The sequence below is a fragment of the Phascolarctos cinereus genome, unplaced genomic scaffold (genome assembly GCF_003287225.1).
Source record: "Phascolarctos cinereus isolate Bilbo 61053 unplaced genomic scaffold, phaCin_HiC Scaffold_7;HRSCAF=346, whole genome shotgun sequence".
NCBI lineage: Eukaryota > Metazoa > Chordata > Mammalia > Diprotodontia > Phascolarctidae > Phascolarctos > Phascolarctos cinereus.
Window position 1 is genome coordinate 120,341,704 of NW_027556180.1, and position 20,038 is coordinate 120,361,741.

The 20,038-nt window shown below is 39.2% G+C and overlaps 1 protein-coding gene across 1 annotated transcript in view; it reads right to left on the reverse strand.

Moving 5' to 3' along the window:
• Positions 1–17,102, reverse strand: part of TBC1D4 (TBC1 domain family member 4) — a 213,686-nt gene extending 196,584 nt beyond the window's left edge. The window contains 2 exon segments of the mRNA XM_020992453.2: positions 15,995–16,215; positions 16,218–17,102. Coding sequence (XP_020848112.1) covers positions 15,995–16,215; positions 16,218–16,533 — 537 coding nt within the window. The 5' untranslated portion in view covers positions 16,534–17,102.
• Between the last annotated feature and the right edge of the window lie 2,936 nt (positions 17,103–20,038).

Consider the following 20,038-nt stretch of genomic DNA (forward strand, 5'->3'; position numbering starts at 1 on the left):
ATCACCTCCAGGAAGGAGATAGGCTACCATGTGCTCAGCAGTCCTTCCTTCTTCAGAAGTGGTGGCCCACAGTAAGGAACCAGACCTTTACAAAAGATGATAAACTAAGCTACACTTCACAGATTCTAGTTGGATCTATGCAAATAAGAGTCTGGGAACAAAGGAGTCTGGGCCTTGAGGCAGGTTCATGGTCCCAGGGGCTTCTTAAGAATGCCCCCCCAAAAAACTTAAGTATGAAAGACCATCTCCTTTACATAGGAATGTCTCTGTCCCTTACCATCTTCAATTCTTCAATTTTACTTAAGTCTACACTGTGAACAATCTTACATGAAGAAGACAGGAAGTGGAACCAGAGTTGGCAATGACAGTTCCCACCTAGGAAATGGCTCCTCTTCTTTCTGTTGCCAGGAAGGTTTGGCAAGAATTTGAGAACAATGGAGATGAGAACTGCCTCCTTTGAGGATTCCAAACAGAGGTATTGAGGTTTAACTAAATTGTGGATGGCATTAATAAGATGTGTAGGAAGATTCCAAAGACTATTGACAGAGAGTGAAATGAGGTTGATTAATTACACAATTTTCAAAAGTAAAGACTGCTCCAGCAGGGTGTGGCTAGTGTTAGGTCTTTCCCATTAGTGCTATCTTCCAAGGTCCTTAGGTCTCTCCTACAATTTTTAATGTGTATTGCTATTCCCAAGTGTCACAGAGTTCTTTATCATTATCCTCCACAACTCTCCTTTCTGAAACTCCCCTCAGCTTTTTAAGAAGTTAGAACTATTCAGTCACTCCACTTGTCCTTCATAACCTTTATTCCTACATCTCTTCCTTCCTGAAAATCTCTTCTGCTGCCCTTCCTGCCGCTTCCCTTTCTTTAAAAAAAAATAACTTTTGGTAAATTTTTTCTCAATCAATAAGCACTTATTTTTGTTCTGTCTCAACTCCTCGACACTGAAAAAACAAAACTAAAAACCAAAATTCTGTAATAAAAATGTACAGTCAAGCAAAACAAATTCCTATACTGGCCATGTCCAAAAATGTGTGTCTCATCCTGCATATTTAGTCCATCACTTCTCTCACAAGAAGTGACTAATATTCTTTGTCATCAGTCCTCTGTAATCATGGTTGGTCATTCCACTTTTCAGAGCTCTTAATTCTTTCAAAGTTACTCATTTTTACAATGTTGGTCCTTTAGTATAAATTGTTTTCCTGGTCCTGCTCACTTCACTCTGCATTGGTTCATAAAAGTCTTCTCAGGTATCCCTGAAAGTCAGTTCCCAGATAATCATTTTGTCACCCTCATGTTCATTGTCTTCCAAGGTTCTGGCATTCTTCCTCATCTCCCAGCAAATCATATTCACTACCCTTTGAGGAAACTAACTCCCAAAAAATGTGTAAGGAAAACAGGTCAGGTATGTTTACAGCTTTAAAAAAATCACACATTTAGACAAATCTGTCTTTGTTATTAATGAACCTTACACACATTAGAAATCCCTCTGGAGCTGTTTGCAGAGGTTCTTAACCTTTTTTGTAAAGATTTTGTAAAAACAAAAATTCTACAGTCATGTGCCCCTTTGGTAGTCTAGTAATTTAGGATTACAAAGGAAACCAACTATGTTGAAATAAAGATGTAATTTTTCTCATTCAAGTTCATAGACCCCCTGAAATATGTTCATTGACCCCTTAGGAGTTCATGAACTCAACATTAAGAACCTCTAGACTAGAGGAATGTTTCTTCCTCATACCTCACAAAGGCTTACTGTGGCTTATTACCAGATGAATCCTCTTTCCCATCACATGGGTGTTGTGTCTCCTACTTATGTCAGCACTACCTGTTGGCTCTTAGGAAACCATCTCTCTCCCTCTCTCTCTCTCTCTCTGTCTCTCTCTCTCTGTGTCTCTGTCTCTCTCTGTCTCTCTCTCCCCCTACCCCCACCATTTTTGGTCTTCCTGCAGGGCAGTTGAGTGGAATTATTCAAATAAAAAATTAAAAAGGCTACTTCCCAAAATATCTAGAAAAACGAATGAAGAAAAAAACTGACTTGTAATGGTTTGGCCCACAAGCCTAGGAGAAAAAAAGATTTGTAATAGCTAATATACATTCATTCACTCAACAAATGCAAAGAATGAAATCATTCCTACTGAGAATGAGGTTTTAGGGGAAAAAAAGAGAATGAGGTTTTAAATGGTGAAGAAAACAAGTATATTGAAAAATATATGCAACACAAATATAGAGTGAATAAATACATATACACAAAAACATATGTGTGTCTATGTATATATGTAGGTGTATACACATACACACACACACAAAACATAGTTAAGTACAATAGTTTGGGAGGCAGGGCATTAGCAGTGTAGGATCAGAAAAGGTTTTATGCATAAGATATTGCCCAGACTACAATTAAAGGAAGGGAGGGATTCTATAAGGTGGATGTGAGGAGGGAATGAATAGAGTGTCCTCTGAAGAAAAAAGAAACCAGTTAGGCTGGATTACAGAGTGAAGAAGGGGTAGTGATATTCAACGAGGCTGGAAAAATAGATTTGGGCCAAGTAGGGTGGGAATTTTAAAGTTAAACAGAGGAGTTCATTGTCTAGAGGCAATAGGAAGCCACTGGGGTTGTCTGGTTAAGTAAGTAGTGATCAGGTCTGCACTTAAAGAAAATCACTTTGACACTACTCTGTTCGAAGGGCTTGAATGGTAAGAGACTTAAAGTAGCAAGACAAATCAGGAGGCTGCTTGCAATAATCTCAGCAAGAGGTGGTGGGAACCTGAATTAAGGTGGTGATTATGAGAGTGGAAAGAAGTATTCAGATGTGGGGAAAGTTTTGTATGTAGAAACAACAAGATGTAGCAATTGACCAGTTATGTGGTGCAAGAGAAAGGATCAGTGAGGCCAAGATTATGAATCCAAGACAATGGAAGGGTGATGGTACTTTTGACAGAAATATGAAAATTAGAAAGATAGAAGGATTTAGGAGGAAACATAATGAGTTTAGTTTTAGACTTGTTAATTTTAAGATACCTCTGGAATATCCAGTTTAAAAGTCCAAAAGACAAGTCTGAAGGCATTAGGGAAGGAACAAATTGAGGGTGTCAGGGAAAGTAAGAGGAAATAAGATCAAATGTACATGTAGAGATGTTGGCCTTGGCAAGGAGAAAGGCCATCTCTTTCTCAGAGCCTGAGAGAAAGGAAGAGAGAATGGGAGACCACATCAAGGACTTTTGAGATGCAAATTATGGGAGAAGAGGTAGCTCCTTCCAAATAGTCTCAATTTTTTCATTAGAGTAAGAGGCAAGGTCCTTGGAGACCTTGGAGAGAAGAGAGAGGAACAGGAGATAATTGGGCCTTCTGGAGGGAAGAGAAGGTTTGAATAACTTCTGTGGGGAGTCAATTGGAGAGAAATAAAAGGACTGTCTTCCTGCAGTGAGGGCCCAGTGGAGGCTGGATGACAGAAATTTGTAAAGTAATATATGACAATGAGCAAAAAATGAAGTGATTTTTCCCATCCTGGATGAAATTTTTCCCATACCCTCTCAATAGTGTAAGCCACTTACTAGTCTGTACTGGTAAGATGACAATCCATGCTTCTTTGGCAGAGCAGGAAGGACATTCATGTTTAGTGAAAAAATAAATAAAAGACTTTCAAATTATACTTTCCCTGAGTGTTCAGTCAATGACTGATTTTTGCCTTGAATGAAAATATATTTGCATTTCAAGGGTTTGCTTTGTGTACTCAGATACAATAGATTGGTGATCTCATCATTTTGAATGTTCCATCCAACCACGCAGATCACAAGTCAATCATTCTTGCCCCATTTGTCCATGTCTTCCCGTAAGTTCATCACAGACGGTCCAACTAACATTCCAGAGGCCTTCTATACTTTCTCCTGACCTCCACAGAATACCTGTCCACTTGTCATCCTTTTTTTCTATATATGTGACCAATCCCTCATCTTTTTCTATCATATATTTCTTTAATGACATCCTTATTTGTTATACGTTACATTCTGCTCATACCCACTATGCATCTCTCCACTGCCCTCACATTTTACAGCAAGAAGCTAGATTCCAATATTTTCTGATAATACTCATGTCCTTAGGTTTTCATTACTATAAAAGCTTCCTAAGTGATGTCTCTGCCTCTGGGCCTATCCCTTTTATTCCATCCTAAATTCATTTATTCCTTCTGTATCCTAAAACACTAATTTCATCTTGTAAAAATCCCTATTCCAGCATCCCTCCAGTGACTACCCAGTGTTTACAAGGAAAAGTCCAAAATTCAAGTTACTCCACAGTCTGGTCTCTGGTTCTGTATTTGACCTTATCTGTTATGATGGTCAAACCCTCTTCCAGACTATAAGCCTCTGCTACTATTCTCTCCTCCCTCCCTTCCTTCTCCTTACTCTCCCCAGTATAATCACTTAGGGTTCTTTTATCCAAATCCTGCAACCTAAACCCTATTTCTTCTAAGAGGCTTTCCAAGACTGCTACATTGTTTGTAAAACATACTTCAACATGTAACAACACTTAATGATACATAACTTTTCTGTGGGTCTGAAGGTGGCCTGAAGGCAACCCTGAGTCATCAAGGGCTACACCAACAGGGCCTAGGCTTTGGCAGTTTCTATGAGAACAGTTTGTTCCGACAGCCATGAAGGCAGCTGAAGCGGGTTCAGCTATGGAGGGCTTAGGGCCTGGTCAGACATGGAAGATGCTAAGGTCATGCACTGAATCCCTGGCCATCGTCGGTTGCCCTGACTTTTGTCCTGCCACTGACTCAGGAATTAAGAGTGAGACTGATGACTTTGTACAATTCTGCCTCACTTAAGGTCAATTTGTGCACAAGTCAATACATCACCCTGTGATGTCACTGGTCCTCTTCAAAAGTGAAAGACAAACAACAAGAAGCCAGAGAGGTTTCAAATACAGGCTGGCAACCTCCATCTACTAATATGCACCAATCTCTAGAATAGTGGAACAGGTACCCATACCAACGAAATCACAGATTTTTGAAGGAAGTGGTTTCTAAAATCCTATCTTCAACATCAAGCCTTTCTTCTGTTAATTATTTCTGTATATAGATCTGCACACAGATTGTATGTATCTGTCTCCATATTGTCTTCCCCATATGACTTCCTTGAGGGCAAGAGCTATCTTTTGCTTCCTTTTTGTATCCCCAGTGCCTAGCACATCGAAGGCACTTAATAAATGATTACTGATTGAGTGATTGAAGTTAACTAAAATCAGTGTGAAAAATTGTCTCTTAAATTATCCACTAAAAATCAAAGCAAAATATACATGCAAGGTAAACCTTATGACAAAGATAGATATAGAGCTAGATCTACACATAAATGATTTACACAATTATTTATCATTTATAAAATGCAGTGATATGAATTAACTTTACTGATCTGTGATTCATACATTTCAAAGTAGGCTACTTTAGTAAGTTGATACTTCTAAGAAAGTGAGTGGGGAGGCAGGAAGAAATCGAGGCAAAGATTATTTGACTCTCTTTAATTAGGCTCACAAGTAAAATCACTGTTTATGTTAATAACTGGCATAGCTAAGAATAAAGTACTCCTAAGTGTTTATTTTCTAAAGTGGATTCTTTGACGTAGATTTTGCACTGAAGAAACTATAATAGTCAGTGTTCCATGTTACAATGAGTATACGAAAACATTAAGCATTTGGATTTGGATTTAAAAAAAAACAACAACAACAAACTCATAATACTAAGAAAATAAGAGAGGGCTAGAACACTGCTTAAGTAATCCATCAAATAATATTCCTTAGGTAGGCATATTTCTATTTATATTTATACGTCAAGGAGATTCACATGATATAGACATTCCCTAACTGCAGCCTATACAACAAGAAACTTTCAAAGAAGCAGCATAATAGTTACCAATAAAATTAATTCACCTATTCATGCATTTATTTAACAGTCTCTTATTAGATTCCTTTGACAAGGCTACAAACATACATAAAGGAAACCCACAATTAAGCCAGCCAACTAAATTTTTGTGGTCCTATGTCTAATTTACCAAGGTCATATAAAGTAAAATATTAAAGTTAAAACAATTTAAGCAGGGGATCACGGTGGGGGTGGGGGGGAATGCATGGAAACCAGAATTGTTAACTAATATTCTTCAGGCTCCCACAATTAAACACTTCCATGAAAGAAAAACAACAGCATTATTTAATATTTGTTTGTTTTCTTCTTAAACAAAAATATGTTTATAATGTTTATAAAGTTTTGTAGAGGGGCAGCTAGATAGCACAGTGGATAGAGCAATGGCCCTGGATTCAGGAGGACCTGAGTTCAAATCCGGCCTCAAACATGTAACAACTAACTAGCTGTGTGACCCTGGGCAAGTCACTTAACCCCATTGCCTAGCCAAAAAAAAAAGAAAAAAGACTTGTAGAGATAAAAAAATATAGTTTTATTTTAGCAGCTTTAAAGGCTTTTAAAATTTGATTTAAAAATAATTTTAGCTTGATTATGGGTATTAAAAAACAATGTTTTTAATAAAATATTTTAATTGCTTATACTTCTACCAATACTCTGATTATATTTCTGTAAATCCTCCAAGAGAATGTTTTCAAAGATAAACTGCAAGAAACATCTGGAAAATGTAACCAAAAAATCAACACCTTTCTATTAAAGTTAATAATGTAACTAGATCTTAGAAAACAGTAGACCTTAACATACAATAAGGAAAAAGAAAAAAAAACTACCAATGAACAGCCATAAATTCATTCTAAGCCAACTGCACACCTGGAAGATTTTTAAATGAATAATTAACTTCCAAAGCTAGTTTAATAGGTTTTCAATGAAGTGTGAGTTACTACAATCCAGTGTGAAAGTAAACAATAGCCCACATGCCAATAATACCCCAAACAGACTCCTACCCCCAAAGTAGCTGGATTAAATCAATATTCCCTGAAAAACATATCTGAAACAAAGAAATCCCATTAACAATTCTGAATGCTCTACTAATATAAGTTTTAAGTTAAGAAAATTAGGCCTGCCCACATGGGCCAAATTAAATGAAGATTTCAGGTGATTATTCAGCTTTAGTAATTTAGAGAGGGAGAAACACTGGAAAACTAGAAGTAAGAAAAAGGTACTGCTTGTATTATTCATAAAATTTAACAAGAATTATTAAACTTAACTTTGCTCATTTTCCTTGGTCAAGTTTGCTAAGATATTAGCCATGGTCTTTTTCTTGTTTTAGTGTAGCTGACGAAAGATCTTCTTTTGTTAACACATAGAGACAACAATGATGTTAGTGGGAAAAGCCCTGAATGAAGAGATAGAGAATTTGGGTTCCAACCCTATTTCTGGGCAACTTGCTTTGAACCTTGGACAAGCTATTTAAGCCTACGCCTCATTGTTTTTCATCTATACATTGAGGGGGTTATATTCAATGAATTCAGACCATATGAACACATCAGACAATCTCAACAACACGCTACATGAAGAAGGAAGAAGATTGCCAATTTTGGCCCCTGAAGATGAAGGAATAGAAACCAACTGGGAGGGGCCAGGAGAGCTGGACCTCGTCAACCCATCTCACCATTGCCTTGAGATGCTCAGATAATGCATGTCAGATGTAAATGGAGATTTTATTGCTCATCAGCTCCCCAAACGTCTGCTTATTTTCTGAGGGAAGTCTCCTGGGTTATATTAGCATGCGTTATATGTTTTGGTATCTGTTAATGAGCTCTTGTGAGTCCTTTGCATCCTATGCATTTTCTGGGAGGTAAAATTAGGACTAATAACTAATATGCATGTGGTATATTGAATGCTTGTATAGGATTTCAAGACCCTACTACTCCAAATTTGAGGAAAACCAGATACAAACTATACCTAAATTTATTTTGGAGGCTTTATCTCAGAATAAAACTATAAGGTGAAGGTAATTAACTAAAGCACAAGTTAATCCTTTTTAAGTCAGGTTCCAAAGATTGGTTCCAATCTGTACAACCTCAGAGTCTTTGCAGAAAGTCTCACATCACAAGTTACCTTACTATATATACTTTGCATTTGCTTGTCTGTGTATATCATGCAGGTATCATTTTGGTTTTTTTGTCTTTGTATTCTCATATACATATGCATATGTATATGTAGCATAGTACTTGACACATAGTAATGCTTAATAAAAGTTTGAATAGTTGAATCTACCACAATTCATTATCAAGGCACTATTACAATCAGACAATCACAAATTTGGAAGGGATATATGAGGTCATCTAGTTCAACCCTTACACATTTCTCAACTAAAATATCTCCAACAAACTGTTCACCAACTTCTGCTTGAAGACCTCCAGTAATGATAAATTTTTCCTCTTTGGCCCCACCTACCACAACAGCAACCTTTTCCACTTTTAAGTAACTCAAATTGTTCAGAAATTATCCCTTATATCAAGTCAAAACCTTTCTCCTAGTAACTTCCATAAGAGTTCCCACTAAAGTGATCAGATTTCTCATCAAAGCAATGATTACTTCACTCATCAGTAATTAAAAAAAACAAAACAAAACCCTTGCATAAGATTTGTCTGCTGTTTTGAATATGGTTACATCTTAGAACCTAATAAAATATATTTACAAAAGGAGAAAAACTCCACTAGTTTAAAGCTATGACTATAATCTAGAAAATGAATTACATTCACAATGCAAATAAAGTTGGTCCATCAGTTTTTTTGCTTAGTAATGTCAATAATGGATTGTCACTGATTAATAGACATGCACAAAAACTATACAAGATAAGCACTGGAGGGAGTAACCACATCAGTGAGATCATGAATTTATTTAAGTTTTTAAATAGTCATTAATACATTGTAACCAAAACCTTCAATAAGGTCCAAAAATCTTCACTCTAAAAAAGCCAATTCCTCAGATGAAAGGCTTACCCCACACCCTACCTCCCCCCCACCCCAAGTCTAGTTTGTTTTTAATACTCAGACAATTAGAGAATTGTTTTGAGAGAGCTCGAAAGTTGGGAAAGCCAGTGAAAGAGAACCAAGCCAGTATCAACCAACTCCCATGGCCCAAATAACAGAGGGATTGTATAGGATGGCTCATCCCATCTTCCATGAAAAAAAAAGAAAAAAATAATTAACCCTGAGTCATACAGGCAACAGAAAAGGTATGAAGAAGGACTGCCACTATAAAAATGAAAATACAAATACAGGGAAAAATAGAGAATAGAAAGAGACATAGGGGTGATAACTAACAAGTCATGATGGGCACACTATAAGCTGAAATTCATTTTTAAGTATAAGTAGCTACAAACCTAAGTTTAATTGTATTTGGGTTTTTTTTAAACTAAGTGCACTTTTTTAAGATTATACTTTCTCAGGTCAAGGTAAAGACATAACTTTTGCTTTTAAAGCCTGAATTTTGGTCCCTGAGGAACTTATCTCCCATTTATAACTCTGCACCTATGAAATGAAGTAGTTTTTATAATGCTGTTTCACTCAACTTTTTTTTTTTACAACACCATTTAATGAAGTTGAGTGGAAATACGCCTGTGCTCATTCCCCAAGCAGCAATTGAAAATTTTTGATATAAAAGTAATATGTTTGCATATCACAATGGAGTCACTAAAAGGGACAAAAATGTATAAAGTACTTGTGGTTAAGATGGAAGAATGTTTCTGTAATGAAGCACTATTTTTCCACTCTCAGATTGAACTCTAAACACTGGTAGAGACTTAAAATAACCAAGCGAACAAGAACACTCTATAGGGTATTGGCCAATGGAGCACAAAATAACTGAGTGTGATCGAAATGAGACATTGAGCAATCTCATCCCATCCTTCACCATAAAGCTCACAGCTGGGCAGAGGAAGAACATGTGAACACATGCTTCTACACTTCCCCCCAGGATATCTCTGTAGCAGCAGCTGTAGACTTCAATACTTCTTATTTTATCCCCTCTGCTGCCTCAATCTGCCTAAGAGGCAAAAAGATTGAAAAGTGGAAAGTTTCCTTCCCCTTGCCTTTCCCCAGAGCTCCTCAAATTTGAAAATGGCTATGTACCCTCAATGTGTCACCCTAGAAGAAAGAGATGCAACTGGGTAAATTTTGGTTCCTAATCCTGCAATAGGGAAGCTCCAACTAGTTCTATAGTTGAGGAAGAGGAATGAAGAACTTGCTGATGCTACCAAGAAACACCGAGGAACTCGACACCATTCCTCAATGGCAAGAGACCTGCCCAGGATGGATGCCACAGTAGGAAGAGTGAAGCTAAAGTCTGCCATAATATGATCAGGATTTGTCATGGAATTAACCTAAGGGTTAATTTTGGTGCGAAAACGGAGAACGTACACAGAAAGGACCAGACATTTGAAGGACAAGGAAGAAAAAAATTATTAAAAGAAAAATATACAGTACACATCTAGCCATAACAGCTTAAGGGTGATATTAAATATGCTTACAAGTCAGCAAGATGAATGTGGGTTGTTATTTGGGTTGTCATTTGATCTACATTTCTCTGATTTTCTGAACAACATATCCTACTTGCTATCAAAAAAAAAAGGAAGAAGAACTGAGAAACTGTAGTTTTGGAATATTTGTCCAAAATTAAGTTGAAAGTTCATATCTTGCTTGAAACAATGAAAATAGTTTAATTTTTTAAAGAAAGCAATAGAAAGATATCAATTTTATTGTTGAGTTTTCACAGCATTATTTGCAGTTTATCTTTTAAAGCAATACCAAGGAGTATTCAAGGAGTACATATAGTAGTATAATCAAAGAAAATATTTTATGATAATCATTTGTCTTCTAAATGCTCATATCACCCTAATAAGTTTTAAAAATGAGGTTCAAAGAAAATTGTTTTTATCCCTCCCAAAAAACTTTATAAACCTTAAATATTTGTTTAAAAGAAAAACATTTCTTTTTTAACATTTTCATTGAGCTTTAATAAAATAAGCCTTTCTTTTATATATGTATGCACCTTTCAGATATATTGCCTCAATGGAAAAAAAATTGAAATAATATCAGTCAATCAAATAAAATGAATTACTGCTGTTTGTGAAAAAAAAGCCTGTCCATTTGAATTATCTAGGTTGGCAGCATAAAGTGAGTCATTACGGTATAATGGAAAGAGTGCTAGATTTGGAATTAGAGGATCATGACTTGATTCCTACTTATTTCTGTGTGACCTTGGAAAACAAACTTTATTTAAAATAATGCTATGATTCTTTTTTTCATGGAGGTCCGTGGACTATCTTCCTATTCCCAGAGAACACATTACTATGGCACTTCTATCAAAACACTCCAAGATACTCAAGTGTTTCTTCTATCCCAGAGGTCGCATTTCCATAAAAGAAAATAATTTTAATAGAATTGTTATTTCTGCACAGACATTGTCACTTCCTGTAGGCAGAAACTTTAAGAGCCTGGTCATCCTTTAGGACAGCAGCCCTGTATACACTGCAAACTTGCCTGGGCAGCCCTATCAAATAAAGAGAATAGGGCTATGAAGAAAGATAGCAGCATGAAAAGTTCTCCCAAGCCCCTGGCTGAATGCTTCTGTATGACATTTTCCTTAATAGCAATGAAGCCCACTGTATAGGAAAAACCACATTGTCTTTGCAATGGTGATTATATATAAAGCACAAAACTCACTTGGAAAAATAATAATTAAATAATAACACCCCATTGCTACAGGGCTTTGCAAGAGACTGCCTCATTAAAAACTCTGTGAAAGAGGGAAAACAGCAGCATGTAAGCTCTTTGAGGCCAGAAACAGTTTCTTTTCTTTTCTTTTTTTGTTCTTCATATTCTTAATTGAAGTAAAAACACAAAAGGGAGGCAAAGGGGAGGCTTTCTTGCCTCTTTAGTCCAAAAGAGTGTGTATCATCACAATTTTCAATGCTAGAAAAGGTTATTGTTATTTTTTTAGATGTTGCTTATTTTGATCAATAAACTATATCTGTGAACTAGATATTAATAAATGTTGTTTATAATACCTTTAGAATAACTTCAATTCTCTCCCTATCCTAGCTTAACTCCTATAATACACCACCAAAATGGGATATGGTCAGAACCTTCAAGAATATATTTTGCTCTTTCATAGTGACCACCACTCTACATATTAGAAGAAACTCTGCTTTGTCATTCTAGATCATAAAATCCCTGAGTTAAAATGAGTCTCATTTGTTATCTGGTCCAATCCCCACTCCAACCCACTGACGAATGAATCAATCTTCTCTAAAACACCCCTTACAAGTCCTCATTTGGCCTGAATTTTCTTGAAGAATTTGAGTTGGAAGGAACCTCAGGTGGTCTTTAGTTCAATCTATAATAAGAATCTCCTCTGAGGCCTCCAGGCCTCCCTACTTCTAAAGGTGGCTGATTAATGTTCTTTTGCATTAACTATAGTGAAGACCACCCCAAACCCTATCCCCAGGAGTTCACAGAAATCAGTAAAACCTTAGTGCTTGGAAGGAACCTTTACAATGAATCAGCTAGAGTTTAAAGAGGTTGTACCTCACCAAAAGCTCAGAATGATTTTCTTTTAGTCAACAAATATTAAGTACTTTCTATGTAAAAGGCGCTTTACTAAGTACAAGGGAACTTGGGAGAAGAGTGTATTCACTTAATCTAGAATCCGAGAGGAGAAAAGGAATTCTTCATTTGCCTAGTCTAATCTCAACCAAAAACATGAACCCTCATCTACACACCAGCCATGACAAGAGGTCATCTCTATCCATTGTTGAATATTTCTGCGATGGGAAACTCCTTATCTCACCAGAAAGCCCATTCCATTTTTGGATAGTTCTGTAAGTAGATTACTCCTAATACAGTTCCTGTAACTACTACCCATTGGCCCCATTTCTTCCCTCAGAAAACACAGAGAATAAATGTAGTCCTCCCATATGACAACCCTTAAGTTTGGGGGTTTTTTTAAGACATCTATTACATAAGTCTTCTCTTCTCCAGGGTGAATATCCACTGTTCCATTAACTGATCCTCAGGACAAGGATTCTTATCAATTTAATTCAAGTAATATGCATCTCATTCAATAATCAATAAACATTTATTAAGTGCCTACTACGATCCAGTCACTGTGCTAAGAACCAGGATACAAAAAGAAGCAAAAGACAGTCCCTGCCGTCAAGGAGTTTACAATCTAATGAGAGTATCTTATATTTGTAGTTTTACCCAAAGCCCTGGCCCCAAGGTTGCAAATGCCACTGACATGAAATGAAATATGATTTGTCTTCCTCTTATACCCTTCCCAATTCAAAAGGGTTACTGACCCAGTGAATTCAAAGGGAAAAGGTAATATAACATTACTTGGAAAATAAATGTACATTAAAGTTCTAGCACCTAAATTGTAAAGGGAGGAAACAAAGCAGAGAAAGAAAACTACAGAACAACATTCCTAATGAATGATGATTCAAAAATTTTACATAAAATATTAGCAACTAACTACAACAACATATTAGAAAGATCACACACAATGACCAGTTTAGGCTTATATGAGGAATGAAGGGTTGGTTCAACATAATGAAAAATAATTGACCATCCACTAATACGTCACTTATACTACTGGCTACTATTATAGAAAAATTAGTGGAAACAGAACCTAGGTAGCCATAACCAATAATACAAAGTAAATTTTCATTGTTACTGAAAATAGCAACAATATATTAGACATCATACTTTGGTCTGATAATTTCTACCAAGAGTAAAAACAAAACAAAAAATAAATCACATTAAATTAACAAAATACCAGCTGTAAACTTGATAATAATCACAGAATATTCATCTGCAAAAAGGTACTCCTCCCACATTGATTTGAAATTTCTACATGCCTAATCAGGATATTAAACTGTTTAACACACTTTGTGCCTTTAAGGCATTTACCATAAAATATTATATATTATGATTATTTTATACATTCGTGTCAACCTCTACTAGACCATACACTCCATAGGAAAGTCACTCTAAAGTACTGATTTGAGTCAACAAGAATTGGGTTCAGTTCCTTGATCCTAAACATGAGTAAGTTATTTACCCTCTTCAGCCTCAGTGTCCCAATCTATAAAACAAGGGTACCATAGGTACCTTTAGCACCTACCCCTCTTAGATTTATTGTCTCGATAGAGTGGAAAATGTATATAAAATACTACCTAAGAATCAATTATTATAATAAGGGCATCTTATCTAAATTTTCTAACCACCTCCCCTTACCTCCCATACCTAGATTAGTACTCCCAAAACAAGAGGCACTTAATAAATGTTTGCCCAAAGAATGAAGGCAAAGTTGCTTCTTTTAAACTTAAGGCAATTTATGTTTTTGTTTGTTTATGCACACATACATGTCTTTTATAGAAACCTCTGTAATTCAAGCAGTCTTCAAGAGGGGTATTAAATCAGAACGAAACAAACAGCCTTCACTTAAAACAGGATGTTCTCATTTCAGAACTAACTGGACAAACAGCGGAACAGCTTTATTATTTATTTATTATTTATTTATTTATGTTGGCTGGTTGGTTTGCTTACTTATGTATATGTAAATAACACTGTTCCTCCAAAGGTTTGCTGGTACTAAATAACTGATTTGTTTTCAACCATATATTCAGTCCTTACTATGTTCTATAAAACTTGTTATAAATAGCTTTATGAAAACGTGTTTTAGCAAAAAAAAATGGCCATTGTAAGACGATGCTGTGGCAAAGTGAATAAGAGCAAACTTTGAAATAAGGAAGATCAGCTCCAATTGTGCATCTGACGAATGCTAGTTGTGGACCACAGGCAAAGTCACTGAACTTTGGAGGCAGATGGCTGTCAATGGATAGAGCCCTGGGCCTGGAGTCAGGAAGACCTGAGTTCAAAGTCAGCTTTAGACACTTAATAGCTGTGACCCTGGGAAAGTCTATTAACCTCTATTTGCCTCATTTTCCTCAACTGTAAAATGGGAATAATAATAGCACCTACCTGGTAGGGTTGCTGGAACATAGTGCCTGGAACATACTACGTGCTATATAAATCCTTTCCCTAAACCACTCAATGCCCTAGGACAACTCTCTTAACTTAATAAGTAGAGGGTGGATCTCCATCAGCAGAGGGAGTTTCGTCACTGGAAGTTTTCTACATCCTAGGCTCAAAAAAAAAGTTGCCAGATTGAAGTTTTATTGCAGAGTACCATAAATCGCTTCCGAAACACCTGCCTCCAAACATTGTATTTCATTCTCGTCACTTAGAAATAGCTGGGCCTTTTCTCCATCAGGACATTTCAATTCAATTTAATAAACAGTAGCAGATATGTACTTGGAGAAATCTTTGTTCCATTCACCGGTAATACTACCAACTCAACAATAAGTTGCTGCTGGGCTGTTCATGTTGGCCTCGACTGGCCTTAGAAGTGAAAAACCCAAAGAAGGTGTTGACCAGGAAGGGTACCCCAACCAAAGCCGCACCCCCCTCTCCATCCTATTCCTCTTAAAAAACATTTAAAAGCTGCACGTGACCCATTTTAAATTCCATCTTCCAATCCCGCCAGTCCGGTGTAATCCACGTTACTTCTCCCCCTGGACCGTCAGTCAGTCAGTCATCAAAGACCTCAGGCGTTGGGAATAGAAAGAAGTCCTTGCTCTCAAGAAGCCCACGGTCAAACTGTCCAGCTTGAGTGAGCTCCCTCCCTTGGCGCAAGCAACCCCTTCGTTCTGCTTCTTGAGACGCCTTTTCCCTGCCCCCCCCGTCCTTGTTAGAAGCGCTTCTTTTATTCCCACTTCACTGCCTCCAGAAAGGTCGTACCCACCCCCCAAAAGAGTCTCTCTCATTAGCAGAGGGAGAAGAAGGGCTGAGAGGTGCGAGAGAACGTTCCCAAAGCCTCCGTTTGCCTCCCCCCAAATGCAGCAGCACGACCCTAGGAAGCTCTGGCCGGATTCGGGTTTTTTTTTTCTTCCTTCGCCCCCCACATCCATGCCCAAGTCGCCCCTGCCCCCGGCGGTCAGGGACACTTGCCTGGTTGGGGTCGGTGGCCCGAAAAACGTGACAGGCCATCCGGGACTCGGGATTATCGGGCTGGGCTTTAATCAAGTAGGCAAAGTAGGTGAGGTCGTGGCTGTTGTGAATGAAGCGGGAGATGTGTTGCGCCTTGTGCTCGAAGATGAAGACGGACGGGTTGGGCAGCGGGCCGGGGGCTGAAGTGCTACCCCCCGTATCCCCGCTGCCACCCGAGGGGCGGGGACGCAGCGGAGGTATGGTGAGCTCAGCAGCAGGAGCACCTCGCGGGCAGTGCCAGGCTCGGGCTTCTGGCTCCGACGGCGGATCTCCGCCATCAGCCAGGGCAGCATGGGCAGCGTGGTCCTCCGGTCCAGGCACGACGAACCCACGTACCAGAGCCTGAAGCGCTTCTCCCCGGGCTTGCCCGGCCCGGGCTGGGACGGGGCCCCCCCTGCAGCAGCTGCTGCTGCAAACGGAGCTAGCTCCGGTTCAGGCTCAGGCTCGAGTCCTAGGGGGTGGACGAAAGGCTCGTCCTGGATGCAGCTCAGCGCTTCCATAACTCTTTCCCTGGCGAAGAACTCGAAGGAGAGATTTGGCCAAGCCCGGCCGCGACAGTGAAGAGAAGGGGCCGCCGCGGACGAAACTGCGCCAACCCGCGTCCGCACTTCTCCTTCGGGCCGGGGCTACCCCTCCAAGTCACAGCCCAGTCCCAAACTCAAGCAGCTGTAGTGTCCCCTCCCCGACTGACCCAGCCCGGTTAGCTAGCAGCGTCTCAGCGCCAGGTACCGCTGGGCGCCTCGGCCAGGCGAAGGGTTCGGTGGGCACCGGTAGGAGGGTGGGCGCCTCGCGGCTGGACGGGCACGCAGGGTCAAAGCTGCATCTCTCCCTTGCGCCCTGGTTCAAATGCCTCCGCTTCCCTTTAGCTCGGCTGCTCCGTCAGAAAGCAATTTCGTCCTAGGCGCCGAAGGACTCGCCCCCACGGTCACGATCGCCGCGGGCCAGGGGCCACCTCGTGGTCCTAGATACCCAGCTGCTGCTGCTGCGGCTCTCGGCGCCGCTGCCGCCGCCGAGGCCGCTGCTCCTTTCCTGCAGCCTCCACCGCGCTCTCCCCTCATCCAAGCGTGCTAGCCTGAGAGAGAGAGAGAGAGAGAGAGAGAGAGAGGAGGACTGGAAAGCGGGGCGGGGTGGGTTGTGTGCGAAAGAGGACTGGGCAGGGGTAGGGGTTGGAGTGGGCTGGAATGGAGCCGCCTCCTTCGAGGTGACCCGCTGTCACCTGAAAAGGTCGGGGGCTGGGCTAGGCTAGGCGGACTGCAGCGATGACAGTCCTCCAGCCAGGACAGCCAGGACGAAGAAACTACTCCTATGGAAAATAACAAAACAAAACGTGGCCTGTCCGCAGCTGCTGCTGTTCCTGCTGCCGCTGCTGCTGCTGCTGCTCCTCCTCCAGCCGCTACAGCTCCTCCTCCTGCTGTTCGCTTGTCCCCTCCTTCCTTCCTTCTGTCTTTTGGGTGGCTCCTACTCCACCTCTCTTCCCTCTCTTCCCCGAGAGCTGGGAAGGACGCTGACAAATGCGGATATAATGAAATCTTCTCACCTTTGCTTCCTCCACTTGCCAGGCTTACACCTCCTGCCCCTCTGGAAGTTTTCCTTCCCTTAGTGCCCAAGCTGGCTATCAAATCTTCCTCCCCCAACACCCTTCTGGTTCTCGAACAGTCATATCAGCTGCCTCCTAGAGAGTGGGCCATTTCCAAAAGTTCATTGGGGATTTTTTTTAACTGGCTTAAAAACCTAGCATACTAGTTGTTAACTGATTATTTAAACCTTTATTAATTAGCCTCAAATGATTTTTTTCTTAAATATAGGCACGACTTTTTGTGGTTACTAACAAAGAACTAGAAACAAGGCCCATTAGTTAGGCAAATTAGAGTACAAGAATGTAATAGAATATTACTGCTCCATAAGACACAATGACGATGAAGAATTCAAAGAAGCACAGGAAGACCTACAGCGATTTGAAAAAAAGCAGCAGAGTAAGCAGAACCAGAGAAACAATACTCACATCAATGTAAATGGAGGGGTAGGATGAAATTGTACCCTGTGTGATTGTAATAGTTATGTTTGGTACCAAGAGGCGATGAGAACATGCACCTTCTCTTCTTTGAGGAAGGGAAAGACTATGGGTGATATGACAGTCAGTCAGTCAACAAGTAGTTATGAAGTGCCTGTAGTGTATCAGATACTTTGCTAAGCTCTGGGGATAGAAAGAAAAGCAAAAATTGCATATAGCGCCAGATTCTATTGATGGGTTGGTTAGCTGTGAAGAGCTGCTTTTTTGTTCTGTTTCAAGAGAGGGCTCTCTGGGAAAGGAACATATTTGTAAATGAAGGAGATGTAAAAAGTGTAAAAGTGCATATATAAGCATGGCCCCCAATACAAATTTTTTACCTCTGTTTTAATTTTACAATATCGCAAGGTGTTCCCAGCCTCATAGCTAGAGCATGCAGACTGACATCATAATTTACATCATTTTATCTGTAGCTCTTACTATTTCAGAGTTCAAAGATCTATAAAGACATAATTTAGTTGTTTTCATAACAGTCCACCAAACCATAAATAAAAATTTTAGTAAGTGGGGAAATTCCAGCATACTTAGTGATTTGTTCTAAGAAAAATAGAATCCAAAGTGTGGTAGTGTTCTCACTTTATATGGGCATTTCTGGGGATACAAAGAAAGGCAAAAAGACAGTACCTGCTTTCAAGGAGCTCATAATCTAATGGGAAAACAAAAAAGTGAACAAATATGTACAAGCAAGGTATATACAGGAGAAATAGGAAATAATGAACAGAGGAAAGGTAGTAGAGTTAAGAGGGTTGGGAAGGGCTTCCTCTAGAAAGTAGGATTTTAGTTGGAACTGGAGGGATGACAACTCTATTGGATACTGATATAAATATATAAGACCTCCAAAAACTAAGCAGAGGATATGGATAGCTTTCAAAATAAGCATTTGCAAGCTACTGACAACCAAAGCAGGTTAGAATAACTTTAAGGTTTCACCCCAAACCCAGCAAATTGGCAAAGATGACAAAAGACAGAAATAATTGGAAGAGCTTGGAAAAATAAGACTTAGTATCGATGAATTGGTCTGACTTAGAAAATAATTTAGAATTACATGAGAAAAGTCACTTAATCATTGTACTATTACCCTCACTTTACAGAGAAAGAAACTGAGGTAAACAAATGTTTAATTGACTTCCCCAAATATAATGTTTCAGAAGTGGGAGCTGAACTTGGAGCTTGCTGGCTCCAGGACCAGTGTTCCATCCATTAAGCCACCTACCTGGCAAGAACAGAATGAACTGATTCAGAATGAAGTAGCAAAAACTAGATGAATAGTACACACAATGACTACAATAATGTAAATAAATGTCTAATAGAGTTGTGTACTATTTCACATACTGTCAGATGCAATCCTTGTGTTCATTTTGCTTCAGTGTGTGTGTTTTAAGGCATTCAGGTCACACAGCTAGTAAGCTTCTGAGGCCACATTTGAACTCGGGTCCTCTTGACTCCAGGACCAGTGCTCCATCCACTGCACCACCTAGCTGCCCCATTTGTGTTTCTTTTCCTCAAGAAAGGTCCAGAAGCATAATATCTTGATGTGACTTCAATGTAAAAATAAATAATACCAATAAAACTCATTTTTAAATGTGTAGAGATGGAAGAGATAAGACTTTAATGATAATCAATATGTATATTGTGCTTCAGAGCTTGCAAACACTTTTATTGGCATAATCTGAGTTAAGCCTCACAAAACCCTAATAAAATTTGTATCGTAGGTCTTACTATTCTCATTTTAAAGATGAAAAAACTGAGGTTGAGAAAAGTTCTGACTTGCCTATGATCACCTAGCTAGTATCAGAAGTAGGTTCTGAACCCAAGGGAAATCTTGAGTCGAGATGCAAACAAAAACCTAATTCCTGGGAATCCCCCTAGAATAAACCCAGTTGGTCTGAACCCAGAGTGTTAGGTGCAGCACTACAGTTTATACATATTGGCCTATT